Here is a 24,317-nt window from a genome sequence, read left to right on the forward strand (position 1 = left end):
TTTCTGTTTTTTCAAGAGGATATCATGTTTCAGTTTGATGTATAAGTCGTATTTGTTATTCGTACCTGTTTATCTGCTGTTGGCAATATCCTAGTACCAATATAGGAATCTTTGTTAGTTGAATCTGTGTAACTGGAAAAAAAACACTATTACAAAATGATTTACTCCCTTTTAAACTAAGCAATCCTAACTCTTAGTTAGAAAATAGAAATCCTAAGTGTGTCTCTATGCATGCATCAATGTTGAATAATTCAATAATTTTCACAAATTTTTTGTAGCAATGCCAATTTGTCAGGTTTTAAAATCTATTTCAGTAATGTACTTCTGTATCTGACCGCTTATTATTATTATAATCTTTGACAGTTTGACTCTATAAATCTATTTTAATTTTTAATGTGACAACACTAGTATTATTAATTTGTTATTTACTTTAGTCTTTTAGTCTTACGGTATTACTATTTTGAAATTTTGAAATTTTGTATTTACTTTTAGTATTAGACTCTTTAAGTTTAAACTATTAAAAATTTATTTTAAAAAAAATAAAAAATTGCCGTCTCCAAGTACCCCCGTCTCCTATTTGAAAAATTGCCGTACCGGTACCAGTACCAGTACTGGAGACCTCAAAGTCTCCCCGTCTCCCGGTGACCTTGATAATTCCTAAAGCCTATTGGTCTTTTTTTTCCATTCAATGAGTTCTTTAGCATTAGTAGGTTTGGTAATTGTACCATCAATATAAAGACTATAACCTTTTTCCATTAATCTACTCCATGCAATATCTTTCCATGTAGAATAATTACGTGAAGTTAGAGGTGGACATTTAAATGAACCCATGATGCAGAAAATGAAAAGAGCACAAAAGAGAGACACAAAACACAGTACACCCTCCCCGTTTTCACTCAATCAAAAGACCCCCCCTGAAAAAGATGCTTTTGGCACTTTATAAGTAGTGCATGTACAATGGGCCACTTGTCAAAATGAAAAAAGTGGGCTTTCTGATTTTTCTTTTTACAACTGTCTTTTGAGGCCCAAATCTGTCACTAAGCACTATAGCTCAGAGGTACAACAATTCTAAAAAGTAATGAAAGCGTTACAATGCAGAAAAGCCTTAATTTTGAAAGTGAGAATTTTGTCCACACAACCCTAGAATCTGACCATAGATCTGGAAAGTAGATGAAAAATAACGCACTTTAAAAGAAAAAAGGAACCTGTTTTCGTGTCCAGAGGAGCCCATACGAAGCGTTTGAAGTTGCAAAATGCAGGATTAAGCAGGTATAGTCGCCAAAAAACGCAATTTTTGAAAATTCCTTGCACCAAAACCAGAAAAGAACACCACCACTGGAAAGTTCAGGAAATTCTACCCAATTTCAAAAAAAATTGCACCTGAATTGGAGTCCGGATGACCAAGTCATGGGCTCGCAAAGTCATGCTACCAGATCAAAAATCAATCTGGAGAGGGGTCTAGCAAGAAAACTGCTATCTTAAATTTGATAGTCAAACAACCATCGCCACAGTTCAAAATTGCCTAGGAATGATAGTCAAATAGTCGTCAAATTTTTCCTATGTAATGACGATGTTAGCAAAAAATCAGCAACCTAGTGACGTGGCAGATGACATCAGCTGTACGACTGATGACCTTGACATGTACATAACTGTACGGATGGGTCTGGCAAAAAATGACATGTCTTGCTGACTTGTCTACTGACTGGATTGTATGGATTTGATGTGGCACAGTATGGTGATGACACATGTTTGATGACGTGGGTACAGTAGGTGGTATGGCTGGACGCCTGCGTGTCACTTAATCAGTTGCTGATGTGGCAGAGTTGGGAGTACCACGTGTCTGGGCGTCGGCCTATGTGGCAGTCGAGTTGTAGGTTTGCCACGTGGCGGCGTAAAAAGTTGTCCACGTGTTTCTGCTGTGTTCAAACACTGGACTGAACTCTGTTGCCGGTTTAGTTTACGCGACATCGGAAATCTGAATGCGAGTAGGAGAAATTGGATGCGGGCCGGAAGACGAAAGCGCGGGACTGGAAAACTTCAATTGCGTGTTGGATTTGTTAAATCTTTATCCCACATTGGTGGGGGTGTAGGATCCACAGCCAATTAAATAGAGAAGTCTCCGGCTGTTAAAACACAAAAAGAAAGGCCGTTGGTTGATGGAGGGCTGGCCGGAGTATGCTTGCTGCACTGTAATGTTGTGAGTGGGTTAGATTTGTAAGGGCCGCGGCCGGTTTAGGATATGTGGCCAGAATTCGACTGTGATGCATCCGTACTATAATAAATCCACCAAATGGAATATAACCTGTGTAGGGCCAGGAGCTGACAGCCCGGTTCTGCAAAAAAAAATTTCTCTGCTAGTTGCCCGAAGGGCAAAATTTTTTTCGAAATAATACAGTTGAAAATAAAATTGCAAAGAATAAAAAATGCAGATCTGAATAATAAATTAATGAGATCTGCAAATGACCATAACTGAATTGCAAATCGGGGCCTCCGTGTGCTGATTTGCAAAATTTTTTTGCTTCACGGTCGACTTTGGGCTAAGGTAGTTGAGTTTATAGTCGATCTTCACCGAATCAACGTTCCGGACTCAATGGGGAGGTCAGATCTAGATTTAGACGCTCCCAATTTCTGCAGTACTTCGGACTCGAGCCAAGGTGATGAAGTAACAATGGTCTCAAACGGCTATGTGATGAGAAAATCTCCAAGCTCTGATACCATGTAAGAATTTGCCTCAGGGCAAAATTCATCCAGTAACTAAGAACTCAAACACAAGCACAATTGTAGATCAGAAAGATAGAGTATGATCAAAATGATGATATATTCATTCAATATGCCTTAAGAGTACAGTAGGAGTGCTTGTACATAAAAGCCTCTGAAATACATCTAGAATGCCTCAGAATTAGCTACATGATAAGTCATACAACCAGGCACATGTCCACCAGATATGGGTTATCCTCCATTAAGCACGAAAGTAAATGCGATAATGAGAGGATAAGCCTACAAGGGTGTAACACGAAAATTAGTGTTGTAGACAGCATGTGCTAAAAAGGGAGTGCGAATAACTATGTTGTAAATTCAGTGAATGATGCAAACTCCAGTGTTGTAGACACCCTGTGTTGAAATAGAGTTGCGTACTTCTGTGTTGTCAACATGACAACTCAAAAAGGTGCGCAAACTCCTAAGTATCTCACAAAATGAAATAATAACATAATGCATTAACCTAAGTAAAGTAAGTGTAAATAGTAAATACGTATTTACACCAACAATAATGCATCTTTTTCTGACCCATATTATGAGACCACATGGCAGTTTTAAATTTTCCCATCACAATCTTCTTTATTTCCCCATTATTGGAAGGACAACCTCGTAACTTGATGCTCACGTGCTCAACCACTTTATATTTTGTTTCATCCAAGTCTTTTTTCCGGGAGCCAAACCCTCTTTCATTGCAATTTTGGGCCAGCATTGGTTATCCATGTTTTCAAGATTTTTTAAATAGCTTATTCACCGTGTTATTGCTGCCGCCAACAATGGGTACATACTGGCTTCCGCTAATAGAATTTCATATGGCACTAAGGTCTGGACTTTGATATTGCTAGTGATTAAGTGTTTCTGGATCCTCTCTAACTCTCTCCACCCACACTTTGTCAATCCCCTCTCCCCCCCCCAACACCCAAACCAGGCACCCACATAGAACAACCGCCGTGACCAGCAAACTCAAGAGAGTTTTCTTGGTCTTCCAATCCCAAAGCTCAGCTTTTCTACATTTTTTTGCATTAGATAGGATACCTTCCACCCTTCCTGTATCCTTTTTGTTCTACAAGTCCCCCAGCTGAGCCTATAATGGAAGTCAATCCGCACATATTTGTATTCTTTCACAATTTCTAACGAGCTGCCTTCAAAAAGAAGGTCCATATGTTTCTCGTTTCTTGTCAAAGAAAAATAAAAGAAAAAGAAAAAAGAAGGAAACTTCCTAAAAATAGAATGCTGTCAGAGTCGACTCTAAGCAATATTGGTTTTCGTCCTTCGGCTGTTCTGAACACTTTTGTGATATCAAAATTCATTTTTGGTTATGCTTTTTTAAAACTTTTTGATGACACTTTCTGTACTTGGAAACTGATCTTGATTACCCTAATCTACTGAACTTTAGCTTGAGGAAGACCAGAGATTAAAACAAAACACTGACTCCTAAACTCTAAAAGTAACAAAAGCGGAGGTCCCCATTGGCGATGGGATACATACTAGAATGGGGTCAGACTAAATGAAAATTACATAGCGATGCAATTTTAGGACAGTACACAAAGCAATGGGCAGCTCAAAGGGTTTTAAAAGTGTTCTATACTCACCTCTAGTACTACTTTTTCCATCCTCACCTCGAATACTATCTTCTCTAACACAACTACATTTTCTATCCTCACCTTAAATACTATCTCCTCGAACATTATACTCAAAGAACACCACCTCTTCATTTGAAGCTGTTGGAAAGTGATTTCTTTTATTTGTTCATCCATCTGATGGTATGGTGCATCTGCACTACTGCTTTCTTTGCTATTCTACGTTTGTTTTTGCTTTCACTACATTTCTGACCAAAAAGCTGTTTAAAATCATGTGGAGTAGGCACCCTGTACCTTTTTTAACTGCGAAGGCTTTGAGTACATACTTCCCTTATAGGAAGGCTATTTTAGAACCAAAGTTTTTCTTAAGCCATTGGTTATATTTGTTTCAAGCTTTACCTTGAAGCAGAGGTGACAATCTTGAAATGTTTCATGGAACAAAACAATCTTCTGATTGGATAGTACTGGAGCTTGATGAAGTGAACGTGCTACGAATTCTTGGACTATGAATGGAGACCACAATCATGTCATATCTTCCTCTATGTTTGTGTTGTCAGGATTCATTACTGCTGTAATGGTTGTATTTATCCTCATCATTTTTTGTTCCATCAATGTAAGAGCTGCATTCATCTCCTGTTCCCTCAGACTTACCATCTTGACACAATTTCACATTCCAATAGGAATGCATGCAAGGTGGTACTTCAAGTGATTGGTGCCTACACATATCCCCCCAATCGTTGCAATTGACAATGACTGTAGGAAGAACACTTTCTATTCTATAAATCCTTTCTTAACTAAGTAAAACATTGTATAAATATAAAACAATACTAGAAATGTCTGAAAGATAACATAAATAAAATGAATACTGGAAAACTGGAGTAAAAATGCTTTTTGAATTGCCTTCAATTGCTCAAGGAAGATTGCAGATGCTTTGCAAGAAGAATGCAGGTTGGATTGAGGTTTTAAAGACCAAACGACTGTTTTTCTTATGTTCAGGCCACATTCTGTATTTTACCATCCTAGGTCGGCCTGACCTGGAGATTCAGCAAGTATCTTGCTGTGAGATTGCATAATGAACCTGCACTATCTCGGTGATGAGTTAGTTTCAAGGTTTCCCAGCTGGCATTTTAACATGTGAGAACTTGCTTTCTGGGATCTCTGGGACTTCCTGAACTATTCTACAGACCATAAAATGTATGTAAACCTTAGGCTTTTATAAAAGCTCTGTGATTAGTTTCTCTTAGCATTTTAAAGAAAAGATTTTTTATGAACTCCAAGTGGGGTGCTTAGATGGTATCTTGGGATAAGGTTCTGATATAGGATTTTGACAAATGTTGCCATTTCAAAAATTCTGTAACTTATTTCATTTTAAAGATTGTGTCAGGTCACTTGAACACTAACTTATGCAGTCCATCTACAAGATCCATTAGGTTTGTTCTTGCGAATGATAAAGGTTTGGTATTTGTGCAGATTTTGTGGACAAACTTTCAAAAAGTGGCGAGTGGATAGAGGCCATCAGATATGCTCATGCATTTGGTGTAATGGATAAAATAAAACCAGCAGATTTGTTGAAAGCATATTTGAAAGATACAGAGAAAGCTATAGAGGACATGGCGAAGAAGGGAGGGAAAAACCCATCTTACCTGGTTTGTTTTGCTCATCTTGGGGATTACTGGTTGGAAAGGCATCACTTCTTAATCTTAAATTCTGTGAGATGGCGAATTTGTTTTCTTTATTTATGACTTCTCTTTTTTGGATTTCTGTTTGCAGCTTAATTCAACAACTAAGGAGATTACTGCGATAAATTTAGTCATCAAGGTTGTCAAAGAGTATAATCTGGAAGATATGTTTCCACTTGCTGGTTTACAAAATAAACTTGAGAGTTTGCAAAAGGAACTTGAGAGGTTGCAAAAAGTTAAAGAGATGAGAATGGGTACAGGGGAACACAATTTATCCCAGAATCAGAGAAATAAAGTTAATAAGAAAGCTGCCCCATCTACACAAGAGAGGATGATGGTAACTACACCAGAGGAGAAGAAAGCTGCTGATGCTAAGTCTGACAAGGAAGATTATGCCACAGAGAAGGAACGGCTTAAAAGGCCACGTTCTTCTGATTATATCAGAGGCAATGCAGAATTATTTGAGACTCAGGGTCCGGCAGATTTAGGGCTATATAGGTCATCACAGAGAGTAAAATATGCTTCAGAAAGGGAAATGCGTAGTACTACTGATGCTAGGTCTCACAAGCAAGATTATGCCATTGAAATGGAACGGCTTGAAAGGCCAAGTTCTTCTCAGCCTGTCAGAGGCAATGCAGAATTATTTGAGACTCACGGTCCAGCAGATTTAGGGCTATATAGGCTATCACAGAGAGTAAAATATGCTTCAGAAAGAGAAATGACTAGTACTTCTGGTGATAAGGAGGTGGTCCCTCATAATGCTGTTTTATTTCAGAATATTCATGGGATTTATCAGGATGATCGCAACCTATCATCGTATCATGGTGATAGTGGAAGTGCTCTTTGGCCATCAATGTATGGAAGTGGTAATCCTGGTACTTTTGTGACACCACCACCCACTGTCACCCAAACCAATGAGAGAAGAGGTTCCGATGGCTACCCCTCAGCATCTTGTTACAGTAATATAAACCTTGTAGGATCATCATTTTATGAATCGGCACAAATTAATTATGAAGGTAGAGGTCTTCCAAGTTATACACCAACATTTGGTGGTGTGGATAGAAGTTCAGGTGGATCGTCCCCATATGATATTGATGCCGTGGCAAACGCCTCAGGCAATCCGCTGAAACATGGTTATGGGAGGGGAGCTGAATCTAACATCTCAACTCTTGGTGGTGATAATTTGAGTAACATTAGTTCATCAATCTATGGTTCTAATCGGTCCTCCGATCCAAATAATTCGAATGGCAGAAGAGGCCTTGATCAGTATATGTTAAATCTAGGGGCAGCTAACACACGTTCCAGCAATTCATCAGTATATGACTTGGGTGCATCTGCAGTGCCATCATCCAATGTACATGGCCCTGGACAGGTGCAGCAGAATTCAGGTTTTGCTAGTACTACATTCAATTATGGATCTGTGGCTTCTGCTACTGGTGTCTCCGGGCAATCCGCAATAAATAGGTATCAGTTCAATAGTGACCTAAGATTTTGATACAGTTCTACCGAACATTCAGTCTTATGAAGTGTATGCTGTGGAGAGCATTCTGAACTTGAAGACCGAAAATCAGCCTGAAGATGTGACATTAAACAGTTCTATTTCTGAACTTTTGCGGTGCACAAATATTATGTTGGGTTCAAAAATTAGATATGGATGCTTCTCGATTTTGTTTGTGGTTGCAAATTTTATAGTCAATTCAATCTTAATTTATAACCAGAGCTGTTACAACTTTGTTTGCTAACCTATCTACAAGCAGCATTTACTGTCTACGTGAAAGAATTTGATTCAATAGAAAATGTCAAATATCTTTGTTAATGGGAATAATCCAAGTAACTTCAACCAATATAAATTTGTGTATTGAAAGTCCCGGCTTTTATGAAAGGACCAAGGAACTAGCAACAATGTTGTTTTATCCTTTATTGTATGCCCTTCCTTTGATAAGATATCTTTTGCCAATTTTATCTGTTAATCAAAATATGTCCGTTGGCGCCAGTTAAAATGGCAGGGAGATAATTGTGGCTCTTGTTGAGAAGTTATTCATCTTGAAGCTTTGTTGATTATTCCATGTGTAAAGTTTCTGGGCTCTTCGTTTGAGCATATTCAATAAATTGTATATACAAAACTAGAAACTTATTTGGAAATGCTGTTTGCTGTTGGGATCTCAGCCATAGTCGACAATCTTTTAACTGAGGCTCCATCCAAGAAAGAACAAGTTATGGATGCTCGATCTTAATATGTTTATTGAGAACATTCGGTATAGCTGATTTTGACATTTTTTATTCACCTAGACTGTATTACCCATGTTCAATGAGAATTTACTATATTGATGGTCATAGGGGTGGAATTGTGGCAGAACTGTGGACATGGACAGACGAAAAGTGTAAAACTATATGCATTTGTGAGGGAAACAATTAATTGTCTAAAAACATGTATGTCATATAGTGTTAATTTAAGCATGTGATATCAATGAAACCGCACAAGCATTAATAATTGTGGGCTTTAAACCAATGTTGAAGAAATAGAATCTAAATAAAGTTCAAGATTTGACTTCTTATTACAATTTGTGTACAATAAAAATGTAAATCAAAGAGATGAAAACAACAATGACATCACTTAAATTTTAGTGTCCTTTTGGAAAAGCTACAACTTTTTGATATCCTTGTAGCTCTTTAATGCCTATTCTAGATTCACTTGTACATATACATGTACACATAGTTCGATTGTGTTTTAATTTAAAAAGAAATATATAAATGGATATATTTACCTTAATAATGTGCACAAAGTGATCACCAATCAGAATAAGAATATTATTTCAAGTTCCATTGGATCATTAGTTATTGTTAATCAACAATTATGGACAGCAATTTCATAAATCTAATATTTTGTATAATTATTCAAAAGAAATCACATTAGACATAATAGATGTTTAAGAGGAATTGAGATTTTAACCGAATGACGCAAAACTTGGCTCTTTACAAGGTGAGTGTGTACATAACCTCTTAGGCAATGAACATCAAAACCTTGTCCACATCACAAGAAAATTGATAGTTGAACTCAACCTATGTTGTCTAGAATAATAGCCAAGACCAGACATGCTAACACTCATGGGTTAGAGGTTTAAGGTCTATTGTGTTACTCAAATATGACATAATGTTGGCTATCTTAAAGGCATCATGTTTGATTTTCTTTCACTATGCAAGTAGAGTGTTGAATTCACCATGGCTTCCAATTTAATGGGGCAATCCAAAATAGCATGCTTAATGCATTCAATCATTTCCTCACCCAAAAATTAAGTTCACTTATTTTAGTAGGTGCGTTTATAAGAATAAAAATAGTTTCATTTAGATCTCAGGTTCTATGAGGCTCCCATAAATGAACATTTGACTTAAAGTTTATTGGTATAACATAGAACACAAATATTTGTAAAGATCAGGTAAAAAGAGCAATAGCATTACCATTATGCTATGTTTCTCTACAATCACAGATTAATGACTCAATAATCATTCAAGAGGTAGAAAAGTAAGTTGTGATGCCATAACTATGACAGATTGGTCGTCGCAATTGCGACACCATAATTGTGATGAACATGCCATCGCAATTTGGGTGCAAATGTAGTATTTTTCGAATGCCCACTTAATTGCAATTGTTCAAAATTTATATCAAGTAGCTCTTAAATTTTCAAGCCTGGCATAATAACTAATAAAGTAATAATAAAAATATATGCTTGCCTATTTTGGTTTACATTGTTTCACATAATCAATTAGAGAATTTTAAATGAAGTTGATACCATTACTAATTAAGGTGGAAAATTCATGTTTTTGTATTTTTTAAGCTTATGAGAACTAAGTCCAATCATTCTATTGTCATATTACAAACAATGTTCTGCAAACAAGGTGAATCAACAACATAGACAAAATTTTGTTGAATGTTGCAAAACATCCAAAATGAAAAACCATGGCAAGTGGATTGACAACTCTTGATGGTCCAAACAAACCATTTACACCAACTAAAAATTAACAATTCGTTATCTTAGTGTATTTTTTTGCTACCAATGAATTGGTCAAGCTATACAACTAAATTATGCTAGGATTGTTGAATTGTCCAATGTCATTAAGTTTGACAACAAACATTAGGAGCACAATGGAAAATACAACTTATCATGATGAACAAATCAAAAAATAAGTTCTACTTTTGAGTTCATAAATTGTCCAAATGACCTACTAGATGGCTAGCCAAAGGGAGTTGTTTAGAAAGGCAAGATTTTAAATAGAATTTATGGTCACACCTATTATTAGTCATATAGTTCACTGCAATCTTTCACCTTGGGGATGAAGATATAATGCTTTTTACACTCTCTAAAAGTATTCGACATAAAGGCAATAGGTTGAGGTAGATTATCTTTATTTCATTCTTTATCTAATACACCTAGCATTGTTTGGTTTAGTTTATCTATGTATGGAAAGTCCTTTAATATATATGGATTGAATGGTAATGAAAAATAACATTAATATATCTTATAAGATTTAGGAGAAGTTTTATATTGTATTAGATTAAAAATCACTGAAAATTTATTAATTTCGCTTCAATATATTATCCAAGTATATCTTCCTATCAACATAACCATTGAACTTGTTGGATGTGAAGTCCAACTGTTATGTCTATTCATTTCATATTCCTCATATTTGTGTCTTTATCTTCTCATGGAGGCTAATGTATAAATATAAGGGAAAAGCCATGTGTATGCAAGCTATAATGACTAAATAATAATATTTAGCTCTGATCTCAATCTAGACGTAGCCACATTTATGGTGAACTAGGATAAATTATGTGTCTCTTTCTCTATTTTATGATTTGTAATTTGTCTTTTAAAATAACAATTGATATCAGAGTGTATAAGATCGAAGAGATCAAAGCAGAAGATAACGACGCTTAGGTAAGATGAAGCTCAATGAAAAGAAGTCTATAAAGGAAACAAAATATCAATTTTGTTGAATACGACGAATACAATTTATTGATGTCCTAATTTATTACCATTTGGGTTTGATAGCATGTATAAAATTGTAGGCAAATGGAGAATTTATGGATGACGGAGGAAGGTGTTGATGTGAGAATTACCCCTATAGATTTTTAAACAAGTTGGGGTTTGTTCCAGTGCGTTGTCCCCAGAAACAATTTACTTTACTTGCATTTTTGTGTGATGAAGACATAGTTTTTTTTATCGATAAAGTGGTTTTGGCCAATTATTATTGCTCTTGCGTCATAGTTGTGTAAGTTCATTACATATTAAATGATTTAACCCCCTTTGATGGTTGTTTGTGATGAGGAATGGTTCTTCCTTGCGTTCCATCACCTACTGTGATGACAAAACAACGCTTACAAAACTTGTTGTTTTCAAGAAAGAAGTCTTTGTTTGAATTTGGAAATGTAAAAAGAAAAATATTAGTGCAAAACAAAGCAGAACTCATAGCATTATTTCTGCCAACAGGAATCATATTTTGGCATTTGTAGTTAGTAAAGGATTAGCAGAAGATATGTCATCTTCCAATAAGAAGGCAAAGGGTCATAAAGTTCGAACATTTTTTAAAAATTGATTAGACTGTGAATGATAAGGTTAAGAAATGACATGGCTAGGGGATGAGAAATGCGATGCTTACTCCTAGTTTTGAGAAAATAAATTCCCTTCTCACGAGCTATGAAAATAGAGCATGTGGTTTTTGAGAAATGTTTAGTCTTAGATTGAAGCTAATATGGAGTCTTTTGGGGGGCATAGATAAGGAGACAACTTTTGGGTCTCTGTTGTTGTTTATTTTGGAAATTTTTTACTGTTGGCAATATTGATAATGGTGTTGTTTGATTGGTTCATTGTGGAGAAATCACAACTTCAAGTATCACTGTTTAGTGTGATCTTTGGTATCATTTTTTTTTTCAAATTTTGTTTTTGATATCATAAATAGCTCGATGTCACACTACAGTGGGATTTTTAACAATTTTTTCCTATCATGAGATGGTTCCTGTTGGCTATTTTTGCCCCCATTCAACCCATAATTGGTAACCGATGTGACATATATTCAAGGGGATGGATTCTTTGCAATGGGTTAACATGCTAAAGTTGGTGGCTAACATTTTGTGTTGGCTCGGTTCTTCACTTTTTCAAGTTATCTCATGTAGTTCTCTAACTGAGTTAGCTCAGTTAACTCTTCTCCCGAGTGGCTTAGTTATTGGCTCAAATTTTTCTTTAACCAAGTAAACTCAGTTTCTTCTTTTGTTTAGTCATGTGTAATCCAATAGCTTTCATGTTTTTGTGAAACCTTTTTTTTCCTTTGCAAAGATGTGACAATCATTGGATTTAATCTTGTCTTGGAGATCTCTTTGTTGCATCTCAATTGTCCATTTAAAATAAAAGGATCTACATCAATGGTTGTGTTTTAATAATTCATTGTGGAGATTTTTGTAGCATCTAAGTCATCCATTTCAAATGGAAGATCTATATTGATGTTTCACCTTTCTTTTGGGCAGATCTAATCTTTTCCACATGGGTCAATTGTAGATGTGTACGTGGGTGGGTTAATGTTTGTGTTATCCCATCCCACATTTTTAGATAGCGGTACAAATTGATCTATTGTAGCAATGACACGTTACAAGGAAAATTTATTTAATGTTGAACAATATTTTGGGCCTTGTTTGCATGATGCCAATGCCGTCTGTGCCTCTTTTTCACTTGTAATGATAAAATCTTATGGGATTTGATCTCTTATGGCTAGGTGCATTCTCTTTTTCCCTTCTTGTCACTTCCAACAATAATTGCACTTCATAATCATATTTCTCTGATATCCAGTTATTGCTTCTTTGCAACTTTAACTCTAGTGGTTGCAGCTCAAACTTCATGGTTTAGATCCGAGTTATGCTTGAACTCTTTAAAATGAAAAGTTGTAAATAGTTTTAAAGTTTCTTCTCTGGTTCTCTTATAGCTGCTTATGCTCTGAAACTGTAAATTTTTTGTTTTGCCTTACATTAATAGAAACCCATGTTTCATCTTCTTACCATTTAACTATCTTTTGCATCTTTTGCCTTGTGTCAAATGTTTCTATTTTATCATTTAAGTTTGTATTTTGTGTTTATTTGCTCATGGGTTTTGTGTTGTGAAGTTCTTCTTCCTTCCAACATCTCATTTGTTCTAACTTGCATACGAGTCCTTGAAGAGTGAATTAGAGTTAAGATCTATGACTTTTGGGGATTTTTATTAATGTCATGTACATCTATAGGTAGAGTTGTAACTAAGCTTCAATTTGGTGCATCACCCACTTTCCCTTCAACATTTAATTTTTTGCATTCCTTCTCCCTTTTCCTCTCAAGTGGTAGTGTAGGTGCATCTTAATTGTAAGGAAACCAACCTTCAAGGATTCAACTTGAAAGTGCAAGCCCCACACTTGCAGTTCGTTTCCATGTTACACAAGGTCTCTTAAGGGTCATACCTCAAGCAAGGTTGCAAACTTTTGTGTCAACAATTTTTGGCACACTCGGTGGGACAAACAAATTCAACTACATAAGTCTGCTAGTAGCCATTTCAAGTTTATGCATTGAGAATTTGAGTGTTATTCTCAATGAAATTAGCCTTGGGAGGCATTCCATCAAACAACATGATGTGTAATGCCTACCTCTAGTTTACTTTTCATGTTGGATTACTAGTTTCTTTTAGGCTAGTTTTATGGTTATGTTTTTTGATTGTGGTACTTGGTTACCCATTTTGATTTAGATGTTATTTCATACTCAGTTGATATATTTGATGAGATACTTGATACTCAGTTATTTCATGTGTTTACGATTACTCTTTCAATGATGATACATGTATGCTCATATAGTGATTTCAGTTATTTCATGAAGATAGTTAGATGGATGATTTATATGTAGTTTCTATGGTTACCCATACTTGCATATGTATGGTGTACTTGTATGTTTTACCTTATGTTTGACGTTTCTGATGTGGTTGAGGGAGGGAGTCATAGTCACATGCTACTCAAGATCTACACGATGCACCACTCCTCGCCATTACCTATTTAGTTTAGATTTATATGTATATGTACATGCTCAAACTTTACGCAGATTGCAAGTACCAGGCATTGACTTCTCTGAATTACCAGGATGAGCGTGCCCTATCACAGTATCTCAATGTTAAAAGAGGGGAGATAATTCTTGAGTCAAAATTTTGACCCTGAGCCAATTGTCCTAGAAAGTAGGACAAATATCTGAGTTATTTGCCTTCTGAATTCATCTCGTGACGTGAATTTGTGATTTTGACCCTTGACTTTGATTTAGTACTTGGTCTTTCAGATGGGTTTTCTTATTTAGTTTTGTGGGTCTGTTGTGATTTTGAGTTATAATTAAATCAAATTAAGAGAATATTAAATGATTTAATTTAATAAAAATTAATAAAGAAAAATTAATATTTAATTATATTTAATTAATTGAGAAATTAATTATATAAAAGAATTAAATTTAAAGATTTAATTAAAGTTCTAATTTTGGCATAATTATATTTTTTAATTTAATGATAATTTATTTAAGAGTCATTTTTTTATAATAAACTCTAAATATTATTATTAGATAAATTAATAAATACTTCATTAAAGATGTCTTCTGATTTAATACAAGAGAGAAAGAATTAATTTAGTAAAGTTTAGTCTAATTAAAATGCAAAAAAATTGCACATGAAATTAAAATAAAATAAAATAATAAAGAAAAAGGTTTCACGTGATTGCAAAACTAAAACCCTAAGAGGAGAAAGCTCTTTATTAGGAAATGAGAGCCCATTTCTCCATACACAGGTTTGGAGGAGCCAATTTCCAAGAAAGAGGGTTTTCAAAAGAATGGGAAGTTCTTGCAAGCTCTAAGCATCCAATCGTTTAGCATCGAATTTAGGTAGGATCTTGTTGAGTTTTGCACAGTAATTTCCTCTTTGAAATCTCTATCTTCTCTGTGTCTGAATGGATTTATTTTCAGGATTTATTCGAGTTGAAGCCCTCGTGTTGAAAGTTTTTGTTCTTTATTTCTTGAAAACATCTGTGAATAATTTTAATATTTGAAACCAGGGATAACTTTAAGGAACCCCCCCTCCCAAAATTTATAAAATTGTGGCGAATCACATGTCATTTGGGTGAAAAAAAATTTAATAGTGTCGGCAAATTATGCGTCAATGGATGGATATTTGGTGGCAATTTTTTTAATAGTTTAAACAATTTTTATAAAATAATGGCGATTATAATTTAAAAAAAAAATAAAATTATTAATATTGATGGCAAATTATGTTTTGAAATATGGATATTGGTTGGCGAATATTTTAATAACCGATACCTTTTTAATAAAAAAGGTGGCAAAATTATTTTCCAAATAATTAAATTAATTTATTTGTTATGGCGAATGGTTTTCAGAAAGTTATAGTTGGTATAGCTATTTTCAAAAGATGGGAAATAAGTAGCCTAACCTAACATACCAACTTACATAAATTATTGGCCACTACCACTGTAATTATGTTAAATGTATTATTTGAGAACTCATATTGTCTGATGATCCAAGATCAATGGTTGAGGTTTAATTTTGGCCAACATTTCTTGAAGGAAGAAGAATTGTTGAGGTAGTCACCGGAATGTTGACACGTATCAAGGTAAGTTGTATGCGAAGTACAGTGCACCCAGAAAGAATTAAATGCCATGTCAGTGATAGCGACATTCTCTCGCTAGTATGTGAAGCCTCAACCTTGTTCAAGTGTCTGGAATGGTGACACGTTTCTGTCTAACATGTATCACTTAAGTTGCAAGAGATAGTATATTGATGTCTTGTCACTATTAATTACAATTTACAATTGGCCTTTTCCATCGACGAAGCAGCTTCGCACGCATTACAGGACATGCCACAGTCCACTAGCAGTAGTACTATTACTATTAGTCTTAATTACAATTGGCCTTTTCCATCGGTTAAGTGGCTTCACACGCATTACAGGACAATGAACAATATTATTGTTTAATTACAATTGGCCTTTTCGGAACGTACTTGCAATTATGTTCAAGATTTGAGAATATTTGCTAATTTAATTTAATTGAATTGGCAGTCGGACAGAAACAAACAAATAATCCTTGGCACCCTACTCGCCAAGCTTATTTATAGGCGTTTGAGCTAATTCTTTCATCATTGCTCATCTCATTTTTGGTAGTCGATAGGTCTAGTTTGTTAATTGTTTGGTGTTAATTTGAACTTTGCAGTAAAGATGGACAACCCTATTCGCCTGAGATGCATTTTGGAAGAGGAGCAGAAGGCCTTTCTAGGTCATGTTCCTGAGGAAAACCTCTTGTCAATTTGCAATGAGGTTGTTCCATGCTCTGGTGTGAAGTTTGTTATTGCTGCTGTCAAAATGGTTCTAGGGCATGAGTTTTTGAAGAATGAGAATCGGTATCGTGTCAACAGTGACATTACGTCACAATTTCTAGCCTCCTTGCTTAACCTCGGAGAAGCAAGGGCCGAAATTCTGCTGCTCCTGAGGATGATTTTTAAAGTAGTATATTTGGGCGATGACATTGAAATTGTTGCACATGCAGTTTCAGAAGTGGGGATCCCTTGGGCGGGTGAAGTCCACAAGCTTCTGGAACCTGGCCAGAATGTGGTCCTGCAACCATTTTTACTGGGCTTGACTGCTGGGCAGTTGCAGCACCATAGGAAATGCGCAAGAATTGGGTTGAATTTTCTTCGAAAATGGTTTTTCCTGGATGAAGTGGAAGATGGCAACAACTGGCTACACGAATTCGCAACCATGGTCAATTCTGGTGGTTTCTACAACTAATAGTACAGTACTTCTAGAGTCTAGGGTTTTCCCCCGATTTTGTAAATTTGTAAATTTCAAGAAATATCAATGAAATTTCTCGAGTTTTAGTTCCATATAAAATTGTATTTCATTGTTTTAACTTCTTATGCTTACTTATGCAACATTGCAATATTTTGCATTTTTTAATTTTCTATTGAATTGTTTATAAAAGCCTATGTGAATATAAAATATTATTAGTAAACTAATGGAATCACCTAGTTCCATATTAGTTCTATAATCTAAAGATATCATTGATATACCAATGTTTGCAAAAGGTTTATTAATTCGCATATCAAATATTGGTTAAAATAAATACAAAAATTTACTAATTTTAACTTCAATTAAAATAAATTCTAATTAGGTACAAAATAATTTAAATATTTAATTAGAATATATATAATTATACAAATATACATTTAAAATAGTTTACTAAATTATTTAATTTTAATTTTTAATAACCAAGTTAGTGAAGAAGGTTCTAACCAATCCTTCTCTAGATTTAAAATTGTATAATTTATAGATTATTGCATATCAAAATGTTATCAGAATCACCTAGCTTAGGATTAACCCAATAAACTCTTTTTTCTTGAATTATTAATTTTTTTAATAATATAATTATTTCTTATTCAATTTACAAATTGTGATATTGAAATCTATGTAAAAGAAAATTTATGTCAAAAAGTATGCGAGAATCTAGCCAAAAATAAATGAACATGGAGGTAGCCTCCGAGAAAAGAGGTCTTATAACACTAAATAAAAAGAACCAATTATCATTCAGATAAATAGTATAGATAATATATGAGAATAATAAATTTATATAAAAACTTTAGAAATATTTGATAAAAAGAAAAATAGTTCATTTTCATTGGTTGGTTGATTCTAAACTAATTCACTTATTGTGCAAACAGAATGCAATAGTACTAGCCTACCGACAAGTACAATAATATACTAACTATACTCGTAATTTAATGGGAGTGGGATCTACGACCCACGAGGCCACCACACCATTCACCGATGTCGTTGGATGTTTATAGATCAACGACCGAAGTTGAGTTTTGGGATGAAAGGAAAAAGAAATCCTGTCATTTCAAATGCGTCCCAGAAACATGACACATGTCACTAAACTCTTCGGTCGACCAACAAATAACAATGTAGTTTCAATTTGGTGATGACGTGACACTGACACGTCTGACTTGTGATGTGAGTCATCCTAATACCTGACTACCTTAGTTAATGGGAGTGAGACCCACGACCCATAGGGCCACCACACCATTCACTGGTGTCGTTGGATGTTTATAGATCAACGACCGAAATTGAGTTTCGGGATGAAAGGAAAAAGAAACCCTGTCATTTCGAACGCATCCCGAAAACATGACACGTGTCACTAAACTCCTCGATCGACCAACAAATAACAATGTAGTTTCAATTTGGTGATGACGTGACACTGACATGTCTAACTCGTGATGTGAGTCATCCTGATACTTGACTACCATAGTTAATGGGAGTGGGACCCACGACCCACGGGGCCACCACACCATTCACCGATGTCGTTGGATGTTAATAGATCAACAACCAAAGTTGAGTTTTGGGATGAAAAGGAAAAAGAAACCCTGCCATTTCAACTGCGTCCCGAAAACATGACACGTGTCACTGCTCAGTTAACACATTCACATAATCACATTCCACTTGCAGTTAACAGTGACGTTATGAATGACATTAATACATTATGACGGGTTAGGTAACACTAGTGGTCCACGATTCCACTCACATTTATATTGAAAGTGTACTGTGACAAGTGTATCAACTATAGACTATAGAGTACAGATTGTACAATTTTGGCGAGTTAAGTTTCTTTAATTTTGCAGTTATACGTTGTCTGCAGATTTAGAAATTAGAAAGGGGTTACAAATTACAATTTACAAAGTTACAACACAACAAAGTTACGGATTCTTAATTTCTGGGTTGAGGATTGTGGTCCGAGGAAAGCAACAAACTACAGTCTCTAGACTCTCAACTCTTTGGAAAAATTGAAACTAAGGGCAACGTGAATGTGAACGGGTAAGTGTAACTACTAAAATCTTGAAAAATTACGTCTTGCATTTTAAATTTTACAACTTTACTATTTATATTATATAAAAAAATTTAGTCTGTAAGGTTTTAATTTTGAATCACCCCTGTAGGCTTGTAGCTGTGTTTAAATATTTACCACGATGGGCAAAAAAAATACCAAGAATAACATGGGAAAAATAACAGAATTCCACAATATGCTTAAAACACCAAGTTTCAGTGATTTATTCCATGATATGCATGATCCTGTTATTCATGGAAATAAGGGTATAATGGAGATAAGATTTGCACTTGAAAACAAGTGGAACGATCCAAATAAGGCTTCAAAATTTTGTTCATTTAACCCTAGTGTAAATACAACTGCAAATAAAATTGCACCATGGCTAGCTGGGTGGGTGTTACCTCAAGTATTCCCTTGCCCAGAAATTGTTATGCTCTGCGCCGAAAATTATGATGAAAATAGAAAAGCAATTGTGAATAAAATTACTCAGGAGGAAATTTTGTCCATAACTGAGAGTGAATTTGCTAGTTTGTTGAGCCTAGGGTTTCAACAACAACATTCAAATGTACATATTGACCTGGGAAAGCTGGCAGATGATTATGAAAAATTAGATGCAGAACAGAGAGATTCTTATATCGGAGGAATAACAAGCAGTTGTAGGCTAAGTCCAAATCACATGCCTCCTTATGATTTTGAATTTTTTGCGCCATGGGCACAGGACAGTATTTCCTTGCTAGCATTTTGTTTGGGATTGGATAGTAACAAACAAGTGGATGCCAGCATTCTTGAAATGCTTTATCATATTCATTTTAAAAAAGAACTAGTAAGATATCGTTTTATTGAGCACATTGTTCATTGCATGCAAGATCAATTACTAATGATTCAAAGAGGTTCAGAGAAGACATTTAGATTCACAACCTACTTGTGCTATCTTCTCCTAGCAAAGCATCGTGCATTATTTGAGGCAAACAAGCTTTGCAGTCAGATTGAAGGCCAAAATCCAATATATGAGTGGACACCTCATATAAGGATGATTGATAACAGAAGGAACTACAACAATTTTGTAGACTTCTTTTTGGCACCAATGTACCATAAAATTACAGGCACTCCAATGCCCAGATTACCTGTTACTTGTAGAAATTGCATTCAACTCGGAAGTGAACTACAATTGGCTGACTAGTACTTAATGGAAGAGAACACTGTGTTAAGGTTTTACGGTTCATGGGTAGAACCCTACAAACTTCCAATACATGTAACAGAGAGGGTATTTGCATTGGAATATGTACGACAAATGGAGAGCACAGATGTACTCTTTCATGGTCAGCAAAAGAAAATGATATTTCCCTCCTTGCCATTCTCCTTTGGAGGGTTCACATTTGAGAGAAGAGGATTCAAAGTGGCAGAAGCCTTTTTTTTCAATTTTTCGATTTGATGTTGACAGTCACTGGCAGCATGATCCACTGAACATAATTGGAGCAAGGCTTAAGGGCATTGGGACTTCTGCAAGCAAATATCAACATGAAAGTATGCCTTTGATTGAACATTTTAAAAACATGGACTCCTGGGAGGAGGTCAAAAAACAGATGGAGAAATATGCTGCTGAAAATAATATGTCAATGAAACAGAAAGGAAAAGTGCAGGGCATGACATCATCCAATTTCTACAAGAAAGCTGATAAACCATCTACAAAACCTATTCCAAAAGAGCTAATGAATGATTGTATAGATGCTGGATGGAGTTGAAGCAAAATTTATCAATTTTGGGAAATGAGGAAGAATCTCGGTGAGCCAAAGACCTCTTTGGATCGTGATGAGGCTAAAGAGGATAGAATATTTGACGAATTGTGGAATAAGGAGCATCCAACTGAAGCACATCACAGTGATACTAATGATGATTACGATGACCAAGATTCTTTGAATCCCTCATGTAGTACACAAATTCAAAGAGGAGTTGACGCATCCACCAAAATTCTATATAGCAAAGGGGTAGAAATTGTAGAAAAAATGGGCTACCAAGGTTTTGGTGGTCTAGGTCCCAGTGGAGAAGGGTTTTGGTTACCACCTCAACCACCAGCTGTAGCACCAAAACATGGTCAAAAACTAGGCCTTGGGCATGGAGATCAATCATCAACTCAGTCAATTCCATCCACATTGGATTCATCTCAATTAATTAAATTTGTTCCTGCTTCATTTATAGTTCCACTTCCAAGCACTCAGATTCAATCCGAATCAATTATCACTCCCACAGCTGTAGATATCATGGGTACAACTACAACTAGTGGTCCAAAAAGGACATTGTATATAGATGCAAAAAAAAATGGTCCTGGAGATCAAGAAAGTGTAAAGAAGCAGAAGGTTATGACAAGTATTAGTAGTACTACTAGTACAACAACGCCAATGGTGACTGTGAGTCCAACAATTGCCCATCCTTCAAGAAAAAACCCTCAAAATAGTCCACAAACCCCACTAATGGGTCTAGGTGTTGGTTATCCTCATGGTATTGGTGGAAGCTCATACATTAGAGAAAGTGCTACTGCTATTTCACCATTCAAACATTCAATTGTATCACAAAATCTTGATTTTCGTTATAATGAATTTGTAACTAGCTATGAAAAATCAAAAAACAAGAATAGACAAAATAGTAAGACAATGAAGATGGAAGCAATTGCTGCAACTCGTGATGCAGAACCTGCAACCAACAGGCTATTGCCCACATATGACCCAGATAAAGATATGATGGAATTCATGGTTGTTATGCCCCCAGCTAGAGATAACAATCCACCAGAGAGTTAGTTAGATCCATCTGAATTTCAAGTCAGCACCCTCCAAATGGATTTATCCAAAATTAAAAATGTGGACAAGATAAATGTGTCCAAAATGACCAACCAAGTGGTCTACAGTTTAGTGATGAAGTTGGAGAGAGAGAAAGGAAAGCTTCAGGGCACAATAGATAAGTTAAAGGCAAACCTGGCAAATGTAAAGGCAAGTGAGAAAGCAACAGTAAACAGATGCAAAGAATTAGAGAAAAGGATAAAAAATTCATCCTCTGGCTCTAAATAAGCAATTGAATAGCAAGAACAAATGGACGCAGAACTGAAAACTCTGAGGGAAAATTTGGAAAAAATGGGAAAAAAACTCTAGGATGAAAAAGAATCTTCAACAAAGTTATACAGAAACTTGGAGAATGCTGCAAATGTAAACAATAAGTTAAGTAAAGAATTGGAAAATGAGAGGGTAAAAACAAAAGAGTGGGAAGAGAAAGAAAAAGGGTGGGAAAATAAAGCAGAGCAAATAAGAAAACATAGTGAGCACCAGTACTCAGAAATGAAAGAAGACCTAAAGAAGGCAAATGATACTATTAAAAAATATGAAATTGGCTTGAATGACCATGTAAATAATATAGTAAAGCAAATAAAAAATTACTTCTGGGGGGACATAAGACTTCTGCTGATAGGTTGTGTGATTGGTTCGAACTCTACGAAGCTCTTATAGATGTTTTTGGGAAGCTGAAAGAGCAACTTGAGGAGAACAAAAGTTTTGGTCAGAGACAGAAAATTGCAAAGCGGATTATGGAAGAAATCAACAGCACTGCTGACAGGCATTTGGCAAGCAAGGGAATTCAGGACCGCATTGGTTCAATAATAAAGGCGACCTCTGTATTTGATAAATGTCAAAAACTAACAGAAGCAGAAGAAGTTCTTGCTTTATTTGGGCCAAAGCTTGCCAAGATGAACAATAAAACAACAAAATTGATATCTCTTGGTTTACCGAGTCTTGGACCTGATTTCTCAACAACGAGTTTCGTTGGAAGAGAAGTTTACAAACAAAAGTTGGAGGACCAAATAACCTCTGATTTAGGCAACCTTCCTCAGGACAGAACTCATGAACGCATTGCAAAGTGCATCAAAACATTCACAAATTTGCATGCACTAGTGGAACGAACATTGCTTGAAACTCGCTCTTCCAAGTATGGAATGCTAACGAGAATGCAGGTCATTTACCATAACATCAAAAATTTTTCCCTTCCAATCGAAGAAGAATGGAGCATACTACAGAAACTTATAGTCTGTATGTGAAAGTACTTTCAGTTTCAATCATCTCTATATCTTTACTGTATATGAATATCTTTCATATTATCCTACATACTACAGTCTAGACTCTAGAATTGAGTTTAAAGTAACAAGTTTGAACTTTGTTTTTTGAATAGGATCAATGTTGCAGTCTTGCAGATGCTATTGCCTATGCTAAAATTGCTAATTTACTAAACCGGCCTATCAAATGCAGAAATGTACAACTAAAGTTGTAGAGATGTTTTAGACTTGTAGATGTCTTACTGATTTAGATTTTGAGACTTCACATTAGGCAAATCGACCTGAAGCTGTTTTTGCTCCCTTTTTCCTATAAAAGGGAATTCAGGGTCATTGGCTTACAAGAATTGTACCATATTAGCTGAATATTGCAAATGAAAACCATTAATAATTATTAATTGTGGAATTGAATCTATGATTCTATCTAATTTTCATGTTTTCCAATTCAATGTATGTTGAATAAATGAATAAAATAGAAAACAAAATTTCATTCAGGAATTTCAAATTCAAATATGAATGATCATTGATGACATTATATAAACTACACTCTACAGTAATAATACTCTTTGTTCTCAAATTTTAATGATGAAACATAATACATTCTAATTTCTTGCTTTTCTAAAATGAACATTGAATGATAGGATATCATATAGTAGTTAATAAGTTCAAAAAATACCTATTGGTTGCCACTGCTAATTTAGCAAAAATTTCCTAAATTTTCCAATTCATCTCTATGTCGTCATCATCATCCAGTTCTGGCAGTCCAGTTGCTTCATTGTTCTCTTCATTTTCGTTTGTGTCTTCTTCAAGTTCAAGTTCACTCTGACCTCCACTTCTATGACTCAGACTCCCAATCCCATGGCCAGTGCCACTGCCAACTATACTTGTCCCACTTGGAGTCGCTGTAGGAGATTGACTAATGGTGTTGCCCAGTCCCACCCTTCTTCTTTTGCATCTTTTCTTCTATATTTCTATTGCTTTTTGAAAAGAAAAAGTATTGACATTATACCTAGATGTGTATACCCTCAAGCATGATTCCAAATTCTTGTTTAGTTTGTTTCTTAGCTTTGATTTTAGGAAGCCCAAAGCACTGAAAACTCTCTCATCCTCCACTGAACCCAATATCATGGTTTGACATAGATCAGCAAGCTTGAAGTACTCTGAAATTTCTTCACGCAACAATGTGCTCTGTTTTAGTTTTGTCCAAAGCTTTGTTGCCGAGCCCTCTTCATGTGGGTTACACATTAATTGATATTGATGCTTCATGGTCCTTGCAAAGGTGCCTGATTGCTGTCTAAG

At 35.4% G+C, this 24,317-nt stretch overlaps 1 protein-coding gene across 2 annotated transcripts in view; it reads left to right on the forward strand.

Moving 5' to 3' along the window:
* LOC149541584 (uncharacterized) overlaps positions 1–8,027 on the forward strand; it is a 67,858-nt gene extending 59,831 nt beyond the window's left edge. For both annotated transcript variants that reach the window (XM_089796780.1, XM_089796781.1), the window contains 2 exons: positions 5,805–5,980; positions 6,105–8,027. In XM_089796780.1, coding sequence (XP_089652906.1) covers positions 5,805–5,980; positions 6,105–7,508 — 1,580 coding nt within the window. In that variant the 3' untranslated portion in view covers positions 7,509–8,027. The remainder of the gene's footprint in view (positions 1–5,804; positions 5,981–6,104) is intronic.
* Positions 8,028–24,317: the final 16,290 nt, after the last annotated feature.

Source organism: Cupressus sempervirens, chromosome 8, assembly GCF_028749045.1.
Source record: "Cupressus sempervirens isolate cs-2001-9-10 chromosome 8, ASM2874904v1, whole genome shotgun sequence".
NCBI classification, from domain to species: domain Eukaryota; kingdom Viridiplantae; phylum Streptophyta; class Pinopsida; order Cupressales; family Cupressaceae; genus Cupressus; species Cupressus sempervirens.